Genomic DNA, 16,450 nt, shown 5'->3' with positions numbered 1-16,450 from the left:
TTTGTTTCCATGCCATAGTTTGGAGTTGACTCCAGGTCAACTTAAACTATATCCTAATTCAGGGCATGTGACTAGTGTTGCTGGGCTTAAGAGGATTTATGTATGCATGAGTTCTTGCTTTTGTAATGGTAAGAAGTGGGACACACAAAGAATTAAAAAAACTTTTGTTAAATCTGAAAATATTTGCAAGAGGCTGCAGTTACAATTTACTTCTCTGAAGCCCTAAATGGGTGACTTCTGCCTACTTTACTCTTTGAAAAATGCAATTGTTAAAAATTAAATTATAGATCCAGATTTTCTAGTTATTACAGACAATTTCCTTGCAGACATCCTTAGTAGGGAACCTCAGTTTCCTTATTATCAATGAATTATATAGTTAAAAAACTATTATTTAAATCTTATGCCAATATTTCAATGTTCTTTTGCTTTTCTCTTTTTCTCTTTTTTTTCCTCTAAGCCCCTTCTTTGTTCTGTGGGTTTTCTTTTGTAACTCCTCCAGACTACAGCTTTGTTCCCCCTTCCTCCACTCCTTTCTGGTCAGGTACTGCTTTACTGCTTTTATATTTCTTCTAAATTTGCTTCTGTTGTTTCTGTGTGCAGCAAGTGAGGGAAGGGACGAATCTAATACTTCAGGTCTTCTCTGACTCAAAAAACTGAGTTATTACTTGTTTTTCTTGGATGTAACAAAAATAAAACTCTTGAACTTTTGAATTATTGCTGCTTATTGCAGTAAGCAGTTTGAATAGGAGTTGCAAAGCTCAATAGTTGCAGCAGATTCAAGACCACTTGACTGTTAATTTGCTATGCAGTTGACATCTATGAGCTACGTATTTTCAATGTATTTGCTCAAATGCACAAACATGGAAATCTCAGTGCTTGTTGGTAAATAATACATTCGTCCCATCCCTGCAGCAAATCATACTGCAGTAGCATCTTAGAATACAGTAGTTTTTTTTTTTTTGTAGAGAATGCTTTCTTTAAACTCGGCATTAACATTATTAATTAATTTTGCCCGTCTGTTTTCTAAATATGGTTTTCTTTATTTCCATTTAACCATCTCTGGCTTTAATAGATGCAATCATTTCAAACCAAGAGGCTGCATAAAAATGCTAAAAGTAGTAACATTGGTGGCCTCAGTCAGTGCATCAGTATGGGTATCACTTGCTCTGATCTCTAAGATTTGGTCTGCAAAGAGGTGAACTGCACCACTGGACAATTTAAGAAGAATTTTGCCAGTAGAAAGGTGAATGCCTTTGAGGAGCACGTGGAAGGAGCTGCTGATGTGGAGAAAGCAGCACTTGCTCAGGTTACACTGGCCTGCCTTTGTGTGCAGGGGTGGAGGACACTGCCCGGGGTGTGCAGAGCAGGAGTGGGGCTGGCTTTTGCCCTAGGGAAGGGAGGTGTCCAGCACAAATGCAGATGGAGTCATCAAGATCTCAGCGGGCATTATGTTTTACACCTGCCCCACAGAGACTGTCCAAATTATTTGGTGCTCTGAGAAGGGTTCTTGGGGCTTCCCATAGTTTCCTGAGGGGAAAAGGACTTAGGTGGCAGCTTTGTAGGAGAATGGTGACTGAGCTTACTTGGGCTGAGAGCATCTCTGGTGACCCCTCCCTCGATTCACCCCAAGGATTTCAGTCTCCATGTCTTGGGCTACACTTGAATGTTTTGCGCCTCAGTTGTTTCTTCTATTTCTATGCCCTTACATATAGATATTTTTGGGGCAGATACTTCTTTTCAGTAGTCACAACAATGACTGAGAATCCAAGCTAGAGGGTGCCCTTCCAGTTGACATTTGCTTTTATGAAGGACACATCTGTGGAAAGCCATTTTGGTGTAGCTGTTTGCCCTGTAGTGGTGACGCTCAGCTGGACTCCCTGAAGCACTCACCTGATCTGAAACAACATGAAGGAGTTAAATTTTAGCTCTTTGCTCACTGTAAATACTGTGAGCTTTTGTCCTTTTGGGCAGGGATAGAAGAGGACATCTTGCATTCAGCTGCCCAGTACTTGACTGTAAATTCCATTCTTACTGAAACTGGTATCTGTTCCATGAGAATAAAATTGTGAAGTGGCCTACGGTGATAGAACAGCAATCAAGACTCAGTTATTTGAACCTTATCACACATTCCCATATATTCCCACAATGAGGTTTCAATAAATTGTAACGACATTCTTTTTTTTATATGAAAAACTGCTGTATCAGAAAATTCATTAATAACTATAATAATAGGTATCAATTCAATGTCTTACATATCACAATATGCCAGTTTAAGTATTTTGTTACACAAGTGCAAAATATTAAAGGAAAACATTGATCTGCAGTGCTTAATTAACCATATCTACCGATTATATTCTGAGAGCTTCATATATTTGCTTTCTTTTTAAAAATAGCCCAATAATTTGCCTACATTAAAACACCAAATACTTATTTCATGACATTACAAATATTTTTTTCAAAAGTATCTTCAGTGGTGGCTTAGTTCTGCTGATCTGGAAGCTGGTAACAGAGGAGGAGGTTACGCTGACTGCTGAGCCCTACTGAAGGTGCTGCCAGTGCCTGGATAAGGGCACTGAGGTTTGGTGAAACAGTAAATGTACAAGTGAATGTACATGGCTTCAAGGAGCTTGGAAACTAATACACAGGAGCAACCCTCAGGGCAGTGGCTGCAGATTTATGAGGAGGCCAGAGCACAAGGAGAGAGAAACAACTACTCTCAGCTTTAATAATACTCCATTGACCTTCATGGAATTCAAGCATGTGAGCTAGACCAGCCTGCTGTGATCACAGGGAACCTCTGTTGTTTGCACCCCAGATGCATCATCAGTGGCTCAAACTAGTATTAAAATTCATTTGCACCACATCTATTTCACTGGTAATGTCCAATATACTCCAGTGTAAATCAAAGCTGATGATAGTTCCTGTAGTCATCATCTTCTGTTTGCAGAAGGAAAGGCTGGATTAAGTAAAAGCACCTTTTTCTCATTCACATATGCACTTTTCATTTGCCTCCTTTGGATTTCTCACTCTATTTCCAATTAGTTCTCTGAGTATCTCCCTTCTATTACACAAGGTTTATTTATTACTGCTTTTTAACAGCTTCTTTTCGTTTTTAACACTTTCTCTTTCCCTCCCCCCCTCCCTTTAATTTCTCATTCATCCACTTGCTGGCCCTTTCTTTCCATCAATCTATGCTGTAAATCCCATTCTCTCTCTGAGTTCTTCCTGTAGCTATCCTCTTTCTGTCCTTCACTCAGTGTTGCTTCTCTTTCCCATCTGTCCAGGTGTCCTTTCCATGTGTTGTCTGCCCTCAATTTTATTTATCCCAGGACAGCACTAATTGGGAATTCAGGGCTGATAGCCTCTACTCAAGGTGTTTTTGTGTTTGTGTCAGCAGAGAGATATGGTTAATATTTTTTTCCAAAAAAAATTAGCACTGTCATTTTCCTGTATTCCATCACTCATCTGGCTTACTTTTATATATTTCCTATCATGAGCTTCACTTTTATTTGAAAATATGGATCTTGGATTCTAAATTAATCTAAATTCTGCTACTTTCTGCCTCAAGACTTTTGAAGATATATGGTTTTGATTTCTCTTGCTTCTTTCTCCTTTTCCTCTCTGCTTTGTGACTTGAAAAAGTTAAAAGTCCTCCTTTCCCCCAGATGTGCTCCTCTTTATTCTCTATCCTGATTTTCCTTGCTATTTTCCATTTTTATTATTTGTCTATGCATTTCTTTCCTTCTTAGTTGTTTTCTTCCCCATTTTCCCCACATTTCTTCATCTTTGCTTCCTGTAATTTTTCCTTGCCCCTTTATCTTTCTAGAATCTGAAATTATACTCTGCTCCCCAGAATCACACCTTGCATCCTGCAGTGCTTCTCCAAATCTGTCAGTGAATGCTGCACGCCTGGGAATGCTTACTGACCCTCCAATCAATAACTGCTCCTCTTTTTTCCTTTCTCCAAAACAATTGCTGCCCACGATGTGCTCTTTCCCTGTAAAATTGATTACTGCAATGCTGATAAGGTATAGGACATTACATTCACGTCAGGGTCTAAACAAGTGCCATCTACATCTGACTGGCTAAGAGGGGGTAAAAAAGCATGTTTGAGCTTCAATGTGCTTAATATAGCACCTAGGTTTTTGCAACATCAATATAAGCAATAAACTGAGAGGCTGGTTCTCTGTTATATGGCATCTTTTACATAACTTATCAGGTGTCTGATAAGCATACTCTACATAAGCAGTCGGAAGGGTTGGACTAAGCTTTAGTGACATGATATAAACATTATCTGTTATCAAAACCGGGTTTTAGGCATTCTGTTTCTGTGATAGCTAATATTATTTTACATGTAGTATTCCTTGTTAGTTTAAAATAAATAGTTTATATTTTCTCTTTAAGCTGAAAGTATTTGAACATATTATGATTTTCAGATATTTAATACTATTATGTGTCTATGATCCATTGGAGTCAGAAGAAAACCTCAACACAAGCAGAATGAAAACTGTTAAGGTTTCTCAGCTCATCTGCTGTGTTTTGGGTTCTTGATTTAAATTAAAGGCACCTAGATATGAATTCATGGTATTACACTGTTGAGGGCACTGCAAAACTAGAATCTTAAAGGCATTTCCGAAGGTCTCTTATCTGTTAGGCCATGCCTACTCTCCTCTCATTATCCTCACACTGGAATCATTGAGGATTTCTTTTGCAAGTTTGGATATTCTATCTACATCAGCATTGGAACAATTTCCTATAAAACTATTTGGAAAAATGATGGTTTTTGAGTTTTTGAAGTGAGGCTTTTTGTGCCTTTGCTTTTTAAAAATTCTTCACAGCTTTATATTATTTAAAATGTCTGGGCTTTACATTGGCAAAATTCTTCTATATTGATGTACCTTGAAACTTTAAAGTGTTAATTTCACTGAACCTTAATTTTATAGAAAAATTCAATGGTGATTTACAGAATGAACTCCTGAAAAGAATAGATTTACATCAGTCAATATTAATGCAGATTGTGACAAATGATCCGTGGAAATTTCCTGTAGAAAGTCTGTAACTTTTTGCTCATGCTGATGTTAGCTTCCAGTTTTAAGTGCATTAATATTTAACTTGGGAGTTGTTTTTTGAAAGAACAGCACCTTATTCTGTATGTTTTGCTTCATTAGAAGTCTAAAGTTAAATCAACTGTAAATGCTAATAATTCTTTTGGAAGGAAATTAGTGACCTGTAAAATATGTTGATGTATATAACTGGCAGCAAGTTTTATTATGAAGCACAAGAATAAAATAATTGAGATGTATTTAGCAATCTTAGGATGGGGAATATTTTATTTATGGCTCATCTAGTTTGACTTTTCTTCTAAAAAATAAAGAGGACTTTTCCAAAAATGACCAAAAAAAATCCCTTCAGCTTTTATACTGTTAACCTATATTTAAGTCTTATTGATGTTTGTAGTGCAGATGTTTTGCATAAAATGAATGCCAGTGTATGTTGCTGTTGAATCCTTGTTTTATATTTTACAGTATTTCTGTTTACAGTGGTTTGGCAGCCTTGCCTCAAGCAGCCCTAATATTAATCTCCCCATGTGCTTCCTTCCAGTGCTGAGCCCGAAGGTGATCGGCATTGCCATAGCCAGGTACGACTTCTGTGCCCGGGACATGCGAGAGCTGTCCTTGCTCAAAGGGGACGTGGTCAAAATTTACACCAAGATGAGTGCCAATGGCTGGTGGAGAGGTGAAGCAAATGGAAGGGTAAGGCTATTTATTTTCCTTTTCCTGTGTTTCTTTCTGCCTTCACTGACAGTGATTTTGTTAAAAAAAAAGTGTGATCCTGCATTGTGTATTTAAATTCAAAAGATGGAACATGTTCTCATCTTTGTTTCATAGCAGCGAGGCAGAACTCTTGCCAGGTAGCTTTCCCAGCATCTAAATTATTGGTTATTTAATGTGACCTAGCAGGCTGAATATTTGGGCTAGGTTATATGTTTGGAAAATAACCAGGATTAATAGCACTGCTGCAGTTGACCTTTCTTGAACTGTTTTGCATGCAGATACTTGGGGTCAGGTTCCTGGTGCTGTGGAGCTCTCTTTAGCACTTTACCACAGAATGATTTCCCACATCTTTCTGCCAGAACACAATGCAATGGAACCAACCACCTTTTTATAGAAGGCTGCTGCTTTGATCTCTAGGAATGTGGCCCAGATGAAGTGACACATTTAGCAGGGATTTTTATGAACTCACTTTACACCCTGCTCTGAGACTTGGAAGGGAAGTTTCAGTTTTGACCTATAAAGGGTTTACTGTTTCAATCTTAGTTTACTGCCTTATAATGCAGATTAGTCAGAAGCATTTGAGACTGCTGTTTCCATGTTTAAAATGCTGCGTCCAGGGTCAAGGAATGTAAATTGTCTGAAACTGGAAATGATGGTTGCAAGTGCAGTTGAAGTGAATGTCCAGACTTACTGTTTTATGCAATTTGGAGAATCTTTTTTGTTGTGTACATGAGCTTGGTTATGTTAAATGGTTACAGCTTTTTAAATAGTCAATTAGACCAGAAGAAATAGGGAAGCAGAAGAAATACCCATTGTGCTTTATACATTTTACAGTGAAGAAAGCTGAACAACTCACTGTAATGCAGCTGCCCACATTCTAACAGAAGGCAAGGAATGTCCCTTTAAGTGCTGGCATTCCTTGGTAACTTTCATAGCCTGGACTTGACATTATAAATTCACTTCCGGAGATATTTTGGCAAGGTAGTCTAAAAATTTCTGCAGTCACCTCTTCTAGTCATGCTCTAGGTTTGGTTTTGAGTTCTTTCATGCATGTTAAATGGACTTCAGGTAAAAAGAAGTCTGAAGAAACCTAAAGCAAATACACAAAATAAGAAATATATTACATTGTGTCACTGTATGTCGTACATAAATCTTATTTGGCACATCAATAATTTCAGAATGTAGACAACTTTATAACTTCTGAAGTGTAGGACACTAGATTCTACTGTCTTTATCTTTGTAATCTTTTTAATATATGTGCAGAACAGACCCATCCTTGCTGTGCCTAGGACAGCCATTAACAAAAAACCCTTGTGCATCTCATGTATTATTTTGTTTTGCTTTTCCCCTTTTTAGGTGGGCTGGTTTCCATCAACTTATGTTGAAGAGGACGAATGAATTAAAAACTATCCTCTGCTGACCAGCAGTTTCAGGGATTGTAAAAATTTATATCTTCAATGTGGTGTTGGTCTTGTTAAGTATTTAAACAGCGACACTTTTGCCTGTCTGAACCTTCCAGTCTTAATGTTGGGATTTATACAGAAGTTTGGGCTGACAGATTATTACCTTCCCCAGAGCTGTGCAAGAAACAAGCTGCCAGTTTGCCATCACTGGGGATCAGTACAAAGTCCAACCCTCACCTTCCCAGAAGATCTTTGGAAAACAAAATTCTTTGTTCCTTTGCATTTCACCCTGTACTACACCATGAGTACTAGCAATTGCTGAATATTTAACATTTCTCTTCCAGCTAACATCTGTGATGGTACAAGGAGATGAAGGCTTCTTATTTCATATTACTGCATGCAGAAAACAAATTTCAATCATTCCAGTGGGCATAAAGTATAGTCAGTAGACTTGTCTTGAGACATCAAACTACTTTACTTATCAGCTTACAAACCATTTTAAATTCACAAAAACATTCTGAAGGAAATGTATAGTAAATATGAGTAGCATTCATACATATGTAATTACTTAACTGGCTACATTGAGGTCCTGCCTAGATCTTCTAACAATCTGTTTAAAGACATTCTAAAGAGGTGTAGTGATGTGGTATTGCTTTAAAAAACATTCACAAAGTGGAATAGTGTGATCCTTTATTGTCAACTCAAGCCTTTTTATGTGAGGTTTTTCATTTAAGCAGCTGACAATAAAAGTGCAGCTGGGGGATAGTCATGACAAGATGAGCTGAAAGTTTTCAGCAATAACATTAAATAAATATTGCAGACTTATTCTGAAGGAGAAAATACTAATGAAAGATGATGTCATTTCTCAAGAACAAAAGTGTTTACCTTAACCTCTTGGTTGACTTAGATGAACTTCAGTGCTTTCAATTCAGTTCTGTCTTTTCCTAGTTATACAGGAGTTTCTATCACCTTTTGAGAATGGAAATGGAACTTGCAAACTTCCTTCTGCCCTTTCCTTTCTTGTTGCCCGAGATGTCAATGGCAGTTCAATGAGGGAGTTGTCTTGTTGCAGTGTTCTCAGCATCCCCAAATGTGTCTAGGTTAGCCAGCATGAAAGACCAGGCCTTGTAAAGTGGTGTCCACTGCTTGGTGAGGCAGTGTTTACTGTAATTATGAAGAGTTAGAAATGTAGTTACAAGCTAAAATACATGTGGATGATGTCTTCAGATATTCAGTTCTAAATATTTAAGTAATGTCACTTGAAAACTTGAAAGAAAATCAAGCTCTAAAATGAAGTCAATTCATCCTGTCCTACATCCTCTCTTTTGCTTTTTGCCTGTTCTCTTTTTCTGCTGGCATCTTAAAGTTAGTGTGCACTGTCACTGCACAATTTAACCCTGCAGTGCTGTCCCAGTCTACAAGCACCATAATCTCCACTATTTGTCCACAGAGCAGAATCTGCTAGTACATATTTGGGTTTTTCTTTGGCTACCCCTAGGATTCTTTGCTTCTTTCTGGCCTTTCCTGGCTACCAAGAAGAATCGAGCACAGCACAGAGTTCACAAAAACCCCTTCATCTCTGCAACTCTTACCCACCTGCCACACCTGGCAGGCAGTGCTGTGTGACCAGGGCAAAGAGAGGAGCTTCTCCTTAGAAACTTGAGAGATTCAGCCTTGCAGATGAAATTCTGCCCATGCTCTAACTTTTCAAGGATTTACCTCAAAATGATGTAAACTGTGATTGTGTTGAATGCATTACTTGATGGAGTAATTGAGAGCATTTGTAAATATGTACATGATGCATAAAAATTTTGTAAATGATGTGTACAGCAGCGTAGGCTAGAGTATGCAGTCTTTGATCACGTTTTGCCATGCAGTTTGATTGTCTGTTGTGAGCTTAATCCTGTATTCCTTAAGGAGACAAAGATGATGCTTTCCCAGTTTTGCCTGCTTAAGGGGTAGAGGAATAGGCTCTAGGTCTGTGAAGTGTTTAGTGCTTTACGTCATTTAGTTCTGACACGAGGCAGTTAAATTCAGTATGAGTTGAAAAATATAGCAGTCATTTTCAACAGCTTGGCTTTAGAATAATTTTGAGTATTCTCTCCATCCTAAAAATGTTGTAAAGCATTTAAGTAATTCCTGAGTCCAGTAGTCATCCTTTGAGAAGAATGAAAGCCATAGGTAAACTTTACTTTTGTGTGTAAATCTGCATATCATTGTCTGTGTTTAATGCCCTGTATTGATTGAGTTAATGCTGCATCTTAAACTATATTTTGAGTACCAAAGACTTCCTAAATATTCTGGAGCATCTCTTTCATGTGCTGCTTTTATCTGTATGGAGTTGTTTTATGTCATGCAATAATGGAGTTACAGTACTTTAATTTGTACTATTTTGTAAATATGTTAAATATAATAAACTGGTTAATTTTTTTGTTTAATGACATGTCAAAATGTGTAGTTTGCTGCTGTGAAGGTTGTGCTTCATTTGTCTCACCATCTTCTCATTGTGAGAAGTTGATAATGGTTTGTTTCTGTCTCCAAGGTTTATATAATCCTTATTTAGCTGTAAAACTGAGCTGTCAGTGTAAGTGGGATAGTACAGCTTTCCTTGAGAACTTTTTATTGTCAGGATAATATGACTTGTGCCAGGAAGTGCTGAGGCTTCTTTGTTTTGTGTGGGTTTTTAAAAAATTTATTATATTTTTAGCTATATAGAATCAGTCATATACTAATGATTTTTGATATTTGTAGTTTTTTTGTTTGAAAAGAAGTTGTGCCTAAAAAGTTTGATGTGTAACTTGTCACAACATTTTTTCCACCTTCTTTTTTCTTTCTTTCTTGTATATAAATTAACATATACATTCAGGCCAAATTGAACTCAGGTTTGAAAACACAGTGTGTCTGATTTCATGGGCTACTTGATAACCTTTTTGTGATGTAGCCCATTCATGTATTTTTTACAATGTAACATGCATTATTCATGTGTTTATAAAAATATTTCTGGACAGGTGAATTAACTCAGCAAGGACAGTGATGATTCAGTTGCAGTAGGGTTTTTTTGTGTCCTTTTCATTTTTCAGTAAGAGAGGTTTTCTTGTGGAACTGCCCTTCTAACAGATAATTATTAAACCTAATGAGGCATTTACACATCTCTGCAGATGTAAGGCATAATTTTTCTGTCACCCATGAACATATCACATAACGAAGAGTCACACCTAATGTGGGATGCAAAAATGTGTCCCAATTAAATGCTCTTGTTAACAGTATCACACTCGGTCACAGACATTCTCTCCTTCCCCTTGTATGTGAGAAGAGATGTCCTCTGATGGGTGAGAAATTGAGAAAGCACTGTAATTAGGACACAAGAACCACTTGTGGCTGTGTTCTCAATAGTTTTTTCTTTTTCCATTGTAAGGCTTGGAAGCTTGAAAATCTTGCCTAGAAAAAAAATCTATCCTGACAATGAAAATTATGCCAACCAGGATTCCTTTCCCCTTTGCCTGTCAGGCAAGCCTGAGATGCTCTGAGAAGAAGAAGAAAAGAACAATTCTTGAGGTTTTAGCAATTTATAAAGGGTAGACAGAGGTACATCTAGAAAGAGGTGGTGCTTGTTTATACAAAATACCCAGACTCAGACCCCGGTTTTGTTTTGTTGACTTTAATGCTCAGTTCAAAAGGATTTGTTTCTATTAATCCTTGTCTCCTTGCTGGAAACTGGGCTGCTGAGAGCCTTACATTACTATTTTCTCTGACATTCAAGTTGTTCTCTTCAGAGCATGGCTTATTTCATTTGAGTGACAGAAGAAGCACCCCGTCCTCTCCATTTTATTGCTGAGCACATATAATAATATGACACAGTATTTCTTTGGTTATTTTGGGTCATCTACTTCTTTGTGTCCTCCAAACTTGTGTTCACTGGGGGTCATGGCACAGAGTTAGGAACAGAAAACCTTGGTGGAGTGCAATGCTGTCCAGCAAGAGCTGAGCCCTCAGTGCGTTGTCAACCCTGTTTTTGCTGCAGATGTAAAATGTGAGGCTGTAAGAGCTGGGATGATGGCAGTCAGCACCACCTGGGGCTCACCCAGCACAGGCGTGAAGGGAGCTGCCAGGCAGGGATGCTCTGCCAGGCAGGGATTCTGTGTGTGTGTGTATGTGTGTGTGTAATGCTCAGTCGTGTCCCAGGCTACCACAAGAAGCAGGAGCCAAGCAGTGAAACACGCTGTGGGATTTTGGCTCTTTCCTATATGTCCACTCTGTGGAGGAGGGGTGGTTTTGGGTAATTAGGCATCCTAAAGCTGCGAGATGAGATGTTAATCATATCCACTCTCTCACAAAATGCTGAAATGTATGATGCATACATAATTAGCAAAAAGAAATATAGAAAGGATTAAGCTTCAGAAATTGACTGCGGAAGGGTGATTCACTGCATTATCTCAGCAACTTCCTTTGAAGAACAAAGAGCCGTTTGTTTTTATAGCAAATGAAATTTGGGTTTCTAATTTAGTTTTATAATTCCTGATCTGCTGTAGTGTATTCTGCTCATTCATTATGAGGATCTCTGCTGCTTACATGACTGTGAAGTTAGATTTTATTTAATAAGCCTCCTGGAACATTTGAGTTATTGGTGATTTTTTCTGGATTCCAGTTTTCTACCTGATAAATCTGCTTTTTGCAAAATATGTGAGTTCATTATAAAAGGTTGCAATCTGACCTTAGGTAAACTTACAGGTACAAAAAATGGCAGGTTCAGAGGTGGCTGTTTACCAAGGGGCATCAGGCTGGCTTGCTTCTTTCAGAGCTGTTTTTTTAAAATGATGATAGTGGCTTTGGGAAGAACAGAAATAGAGAAGACTAGAAAACAAGTAAAAAGTTGATGCCACATCATAAACAACCTGGTGTGTGGTAACTTTTCTAAATGATTGCCCAACATATTATATGTCTCTGGAACAATTGGATTGGAAACAGAAATTCTCTTATGTCACCATGTGGGAAAACATTTGCTAATGTGGTCCTAAGCAAGGACTCTCGCCAGATAACTCTGTTTTCAATTAGTTGTCTTTTTTCCCAAAGCAATTGAAAGGTCTCCTCAAGGAGATGCAGTATTATTTCTAGGATTATAATTCTTACTTCTGCACAGGACTAATGGAAATATGTATAATTGAAGAAACCTTTTGTCTGGTAGTTTTACAATTAATGTCCTTATGGCCTGTAGCTATCAATAATGTGCAGTGTGCCAGGAGACCCCCACCCTCCTCGGTTACCTGGGTATGTACAAAGATCTTTTCTACTTCTTCTCCCTTCCCCATTACAAAGTTCAACACAGGTGTGGTACAAGTCCCACAAATATTTACACCACGTGTGTGGGGAGAAGAAAAATACAGGCAGATCATAAAAGCAGTCCTGCCTGATTTTTGTTTTGGTAGCATTAATTTCTATTGTTCAGGAAAGGGCAGGATGGGACTTCTGTTAGCTTTTGTATCGACTGCTATATTCCCAAGAACTATCGCAAGTAGAGGATGCAGTCAATGGCAGTTGGAGAGATTTATGGTTTTTGCAGTTGTGTTTTAATATATGTATGTGGCATGTAAGCATTATCGCAGTTCACAGTATTGGATTAGGTAAAGATGAAATTAGATGATTAAGAGGCCAGTTGATCTCCAGATCAGAATGGCAGGATATGGAAAATCAAACTGTAGAAATCTAAACAAAGTCTAGATTCAGCTTCTCAGCCTTTGTAATTTTGATTTGTACTTTAGGAGAACATGCCTTTTTTTGTAAATTCTCCTGAATATGGAAATGCAGGTTTAGTCTTCTTGTTACCAGAACTTGATTACAACTCCTCAAATTTATACAGTAAGACCAGATGCACAAAATCCTTTTGGTATCTTCTGAGACATGCTAGTAAACATTTTCTTTTATATATATCTACAGGTGTACAAAAGATTGCTACAGAAAATATTTGATCATAGTTGTCTTTTATATGCTACTCTGAAGAGTCACACGGCTTTAGAAAAAGTAAGTTTCTAAAAGCAATGGTTCCCAGCCTGCACATTCTTTCCTTTCAAGTCACTGATGGGCTCAGTGTGTCTCTAGGGAGTTAAGATCCCATGCTCAGGGATGTCTTTTTCAAATGTACCCTTCCCCCAAAAAAATTCTTGACAAATACTTCTTGGTTATGTCTAGAATAAATTTAAAATATTTTGAGATAATATCTTGTAAGCAGGGGCTGTGAGTGGACAGGGGGATTGGGTCACTCAGATACTGATACACTTGTAGTTTAGGAAAGAGTATGCAGTTAAATATCCATGAAGTTTTATTTACAGGTGGGAAGATTTATCTGTACCAGTTAAGACTGGGCAATTCAGCTGCTGTGGCTAAGCAGCTGAAAAGAGTAAAAGTGAACCATGGACAGAACAGAAGTTGACAGGATTTTACTTTGAAGAAGGTAAATACTGTATTGATGCCTAGTAATGGGAACATCATCTGTAAAATAGAAGTCATCATTTAGTTGATTTCTGGTAAGGCTCCAGCTTAAGTTCTTTGTCCAGCTTTGGTTACTAAGGCCTGTAAAGGATACAGGGAATAGGATACATTGAAAATATTCCTGAAGAGACTTAACAAATGTGAAGAGACTGGAATTGTCTGAATGGAAGTACAGAACAGGCTAAGGGGGGGATGTGGCAATAGCATCCACATAACTAAAAGGTTTTACATAACTTAAGAGACTGAACCCTTAGTCCAGTCCTAGTCAGTTCAGTGAATTATTTCAGTTCCTAGTCAGTGTGAACAGTAACAGGAAACACAGCCTTGAACTGAAGAAAGGGGACTCAGTTTTTAGCAAAGCTTTCTGAACGAGCTACATAGATACAAAATTACCCGGGCAAGTTGTGTTATCTGCAGCCTGGAGGTGTTTGAGCTGTGGTTAGCTAAATGTCTGTCAGGGGTGGTTGATGTGGAGTTAGAGATGCCTGGGGTACACATCACGCGTTCTTTGGAGCTCCTGCTGTGCTTCCTCCCTGGAACTGCCTGAGCCGTGCAGGGCTGCAGGTGGCTGCTGGTGTTTACCAAGATCTCATGCAAGTGTTCCACCACCGTGTAGAGGAAAAGGTAAACCAAAGGTAATGAGGTGAACATCCACAGCTAGCAGGCTGCTCAATATGCAGAGTTTGAATGTTGATGAATTAAAGCAGTTTCTTCAGGAGATGCAATTGGCTCATATTTAGCTCACAGTGTAAAAATGTTGTAAAACCACAGTCTTTAAGACTTGCTTCACAGTGGGAGGCATGAGCTGAAGAGCATTATTGCAGTTCACAGGTTTATTTTTGATAGAACATACTGTTGCTGCAACATATGTAGGTTTGTAAAATCAAAACTTTTCTTAAATATATATTGATTTCAGGGAAAGTTAACAAGAAAGGCAGCTAAGGTATCATGTCTTTCTACTTTGTTCTGAACTTAAAGAAAATGGCAGATGTGAGAAAGAAATGACTTTGCTTCAAGCCTTCTTCCCTCAGATCATCAAAGATTACATTTTTGTAAAACAAGTCCAGTTCATTTAGTTCTCAGGGAGAATTTGTGAAAGTACTGTAGTATTGAAATTTGTCCCTAAAACACAGAGTAGCAAACAAGCCATCTAGCTTGACTGTACTCTTTTTTGAAGCCAAATGGTTGAATACTAGTGCTAAGATTAATTCTACTTGGTGTCTAAAAGCATCCTTTCCTTGTTTGACCTTCTCTAGATAAATAACAGTGTTAGCTCTTGGCATGGAATCCTTTTTCTCTGTTCTAAATGTGTATAAGGAGATGCAGCTGAATTTAGTCTCCGTTTTTGGATTGTCATGAGTATTTTGTAGGTAACAGTAAAATAAATCAACAAGCTGTAGTCTAAATGAAATGCATCTCATAAAATCTAGCTTTTTTCTCTTTCTGGCTCTTCATAATGAATGCACTGTGAAGAGAAGTTTTATTTGAATGTCACTGCATGAGCAGTTCTAATTACTAATAGAATTCATCAAACAATCTAGTAGTGTAGTGACATTAAGTAATAATTAATGAACTGTGTGATATGTGGGTGCATGAAGTGACAGTGATTAACCTGTGGCCTAACAGGATGTGCTTGGAAAACAAGCAGCATATGAGATGACACTTTGTTCTTCCCTGTGTCATTGGAGTTTGGCCTGTCTCCACTCACAAAATGAACATGGATTCAAAATCAACAACCAGTTGATGTGGTTGATGTGGCTGGTATTTGGAGCATGGAGCATGTACATGTTTCACTACACTTCAGCCTGGATGTGACATGGCTGCTTATTTTGGAGCTGGTATTAATGGGTCCTTTTGTGGCTTCACCTTACTTTCAGAAAGTTGGCAAAATATCAGGATTTGCTCTATTGCTAGATTAATTTTTTAATAAATTGTAAAACCTTTGTTATCTAGACACTGAAGTTACAGCTATATCTGTGTGATATGAAGATGTGACATAAAGCACACAGAATATTCTTTAGCCAGTGTTGAAAATCTTGCTGCTTCTAGGAGAAGAAATTGGTGGGAAAAATTAAGTTTTTCATTGGTACAGCCAGTATACTTACAAAGAACATACAGATTCTTCCATTTTCCAGATGAACAGTCAGTTTTCTTTCCACAGATTAGTGTTTCTGGCAAATCCTTTGTCTTTTATTCTCATTTGTGACTTTCTTCTCTGCCTGTGTAGTGTTTCCGTGGTTCCTTACGCTCCTTTGTATCCTTTGTTCCTCCCCCTCTTGTCTGATGACATCAACAAAAGAACACTTCAGTCAATTACTCATCCCTGTTTCAGCAAGCAGCACCAAGAGGCCTTTTTCCAGCATGTGTTAAGTTTTCACAAAGAGCACCTTGCCTTGGGCAGTGGTTTCCTATTATACTTACCAGTGCAAGAAACATGTAACTTTTAATTCCCCACATAGTGTGAAAAATGCTTAGTAGAGCATTAACTTCAACTTGTTGAAATATACATAATGGAGCAGCTTTCAGAACACTTCCCAGCACAGTAACAAGCAAGGGGCATATATATAAATAAAAGAAACCCTACTGTAGTAGGAAATCCAATGGCAAAACACACGCTTAAAGCATAATCAGCATTTGCTCTAGGTATTTGAAAGTGAGCATTTCTAGTATATATTGTACTTTCCACTTCTTTTCAAAAATACCAATGTTCTATATTGCATGCTTTGATGAGGAGAGAACCTCAAATAGCATCACCATGTCACCTACTCATTGGTGGCTTTTTCATATGGA

The 16,450-nt window shown here is 38.0% G+C and overlaps 1 protein-coding gene across 2 annotated transcripts in view; it reads left to right on the top strand.

Moving 5' to 3' along the window:
* The window catches only part of VAV3 (vav guanine nucleotide exchange factor 3), a 148,976-nt gene extending 139,361 nt beyond the window's left edge, over window positions 1-9,615 (top strand). The window contains exons 26-28 of one of the 2 annotated variants that reach the window (XM_074546197.1): window positions 458-541; window positions 5,602-5,753; window positions 7,131-9,615. In XM_074546197.1, coding sequence (XP_074402298.1) covers window positions 458-541; window positions 5,602-5,753; window positions 7,131-7,172 — 278 coding nt within the window. In that variant the 3' untranslated portion in view covers window positions 7,173-9,615. The remainder of the gene's footprint in view (window positions 1-457; window positions 542-5,601; window positions 5,754-7,130) is intronic. The other variant, XM_074546198.1, reaches the window with a different exon arrangement.
* Window positions 9,616-16,450: the final 6,835 nt, after the last annotated feature.

This window comes from Zonotrichia albicollis, chromosome 8 (genome assembly GCF_047830755.1).
Source record: "Zonotrichia albicollis isolate bZonAlb1 chromosome 8, bZonAlb1.hap1, whole genome shotgun sequence".
NCBI classification, from domain to species: Eukaryota; Metazoa; Chordata; class Aves; order Passeriformes; family Passerellidae; genus Zonotrichia; species Zonotrichia albicollis.
This window is presented reverse-complemented; position numbering and strand designations above follow the sequence as displayed.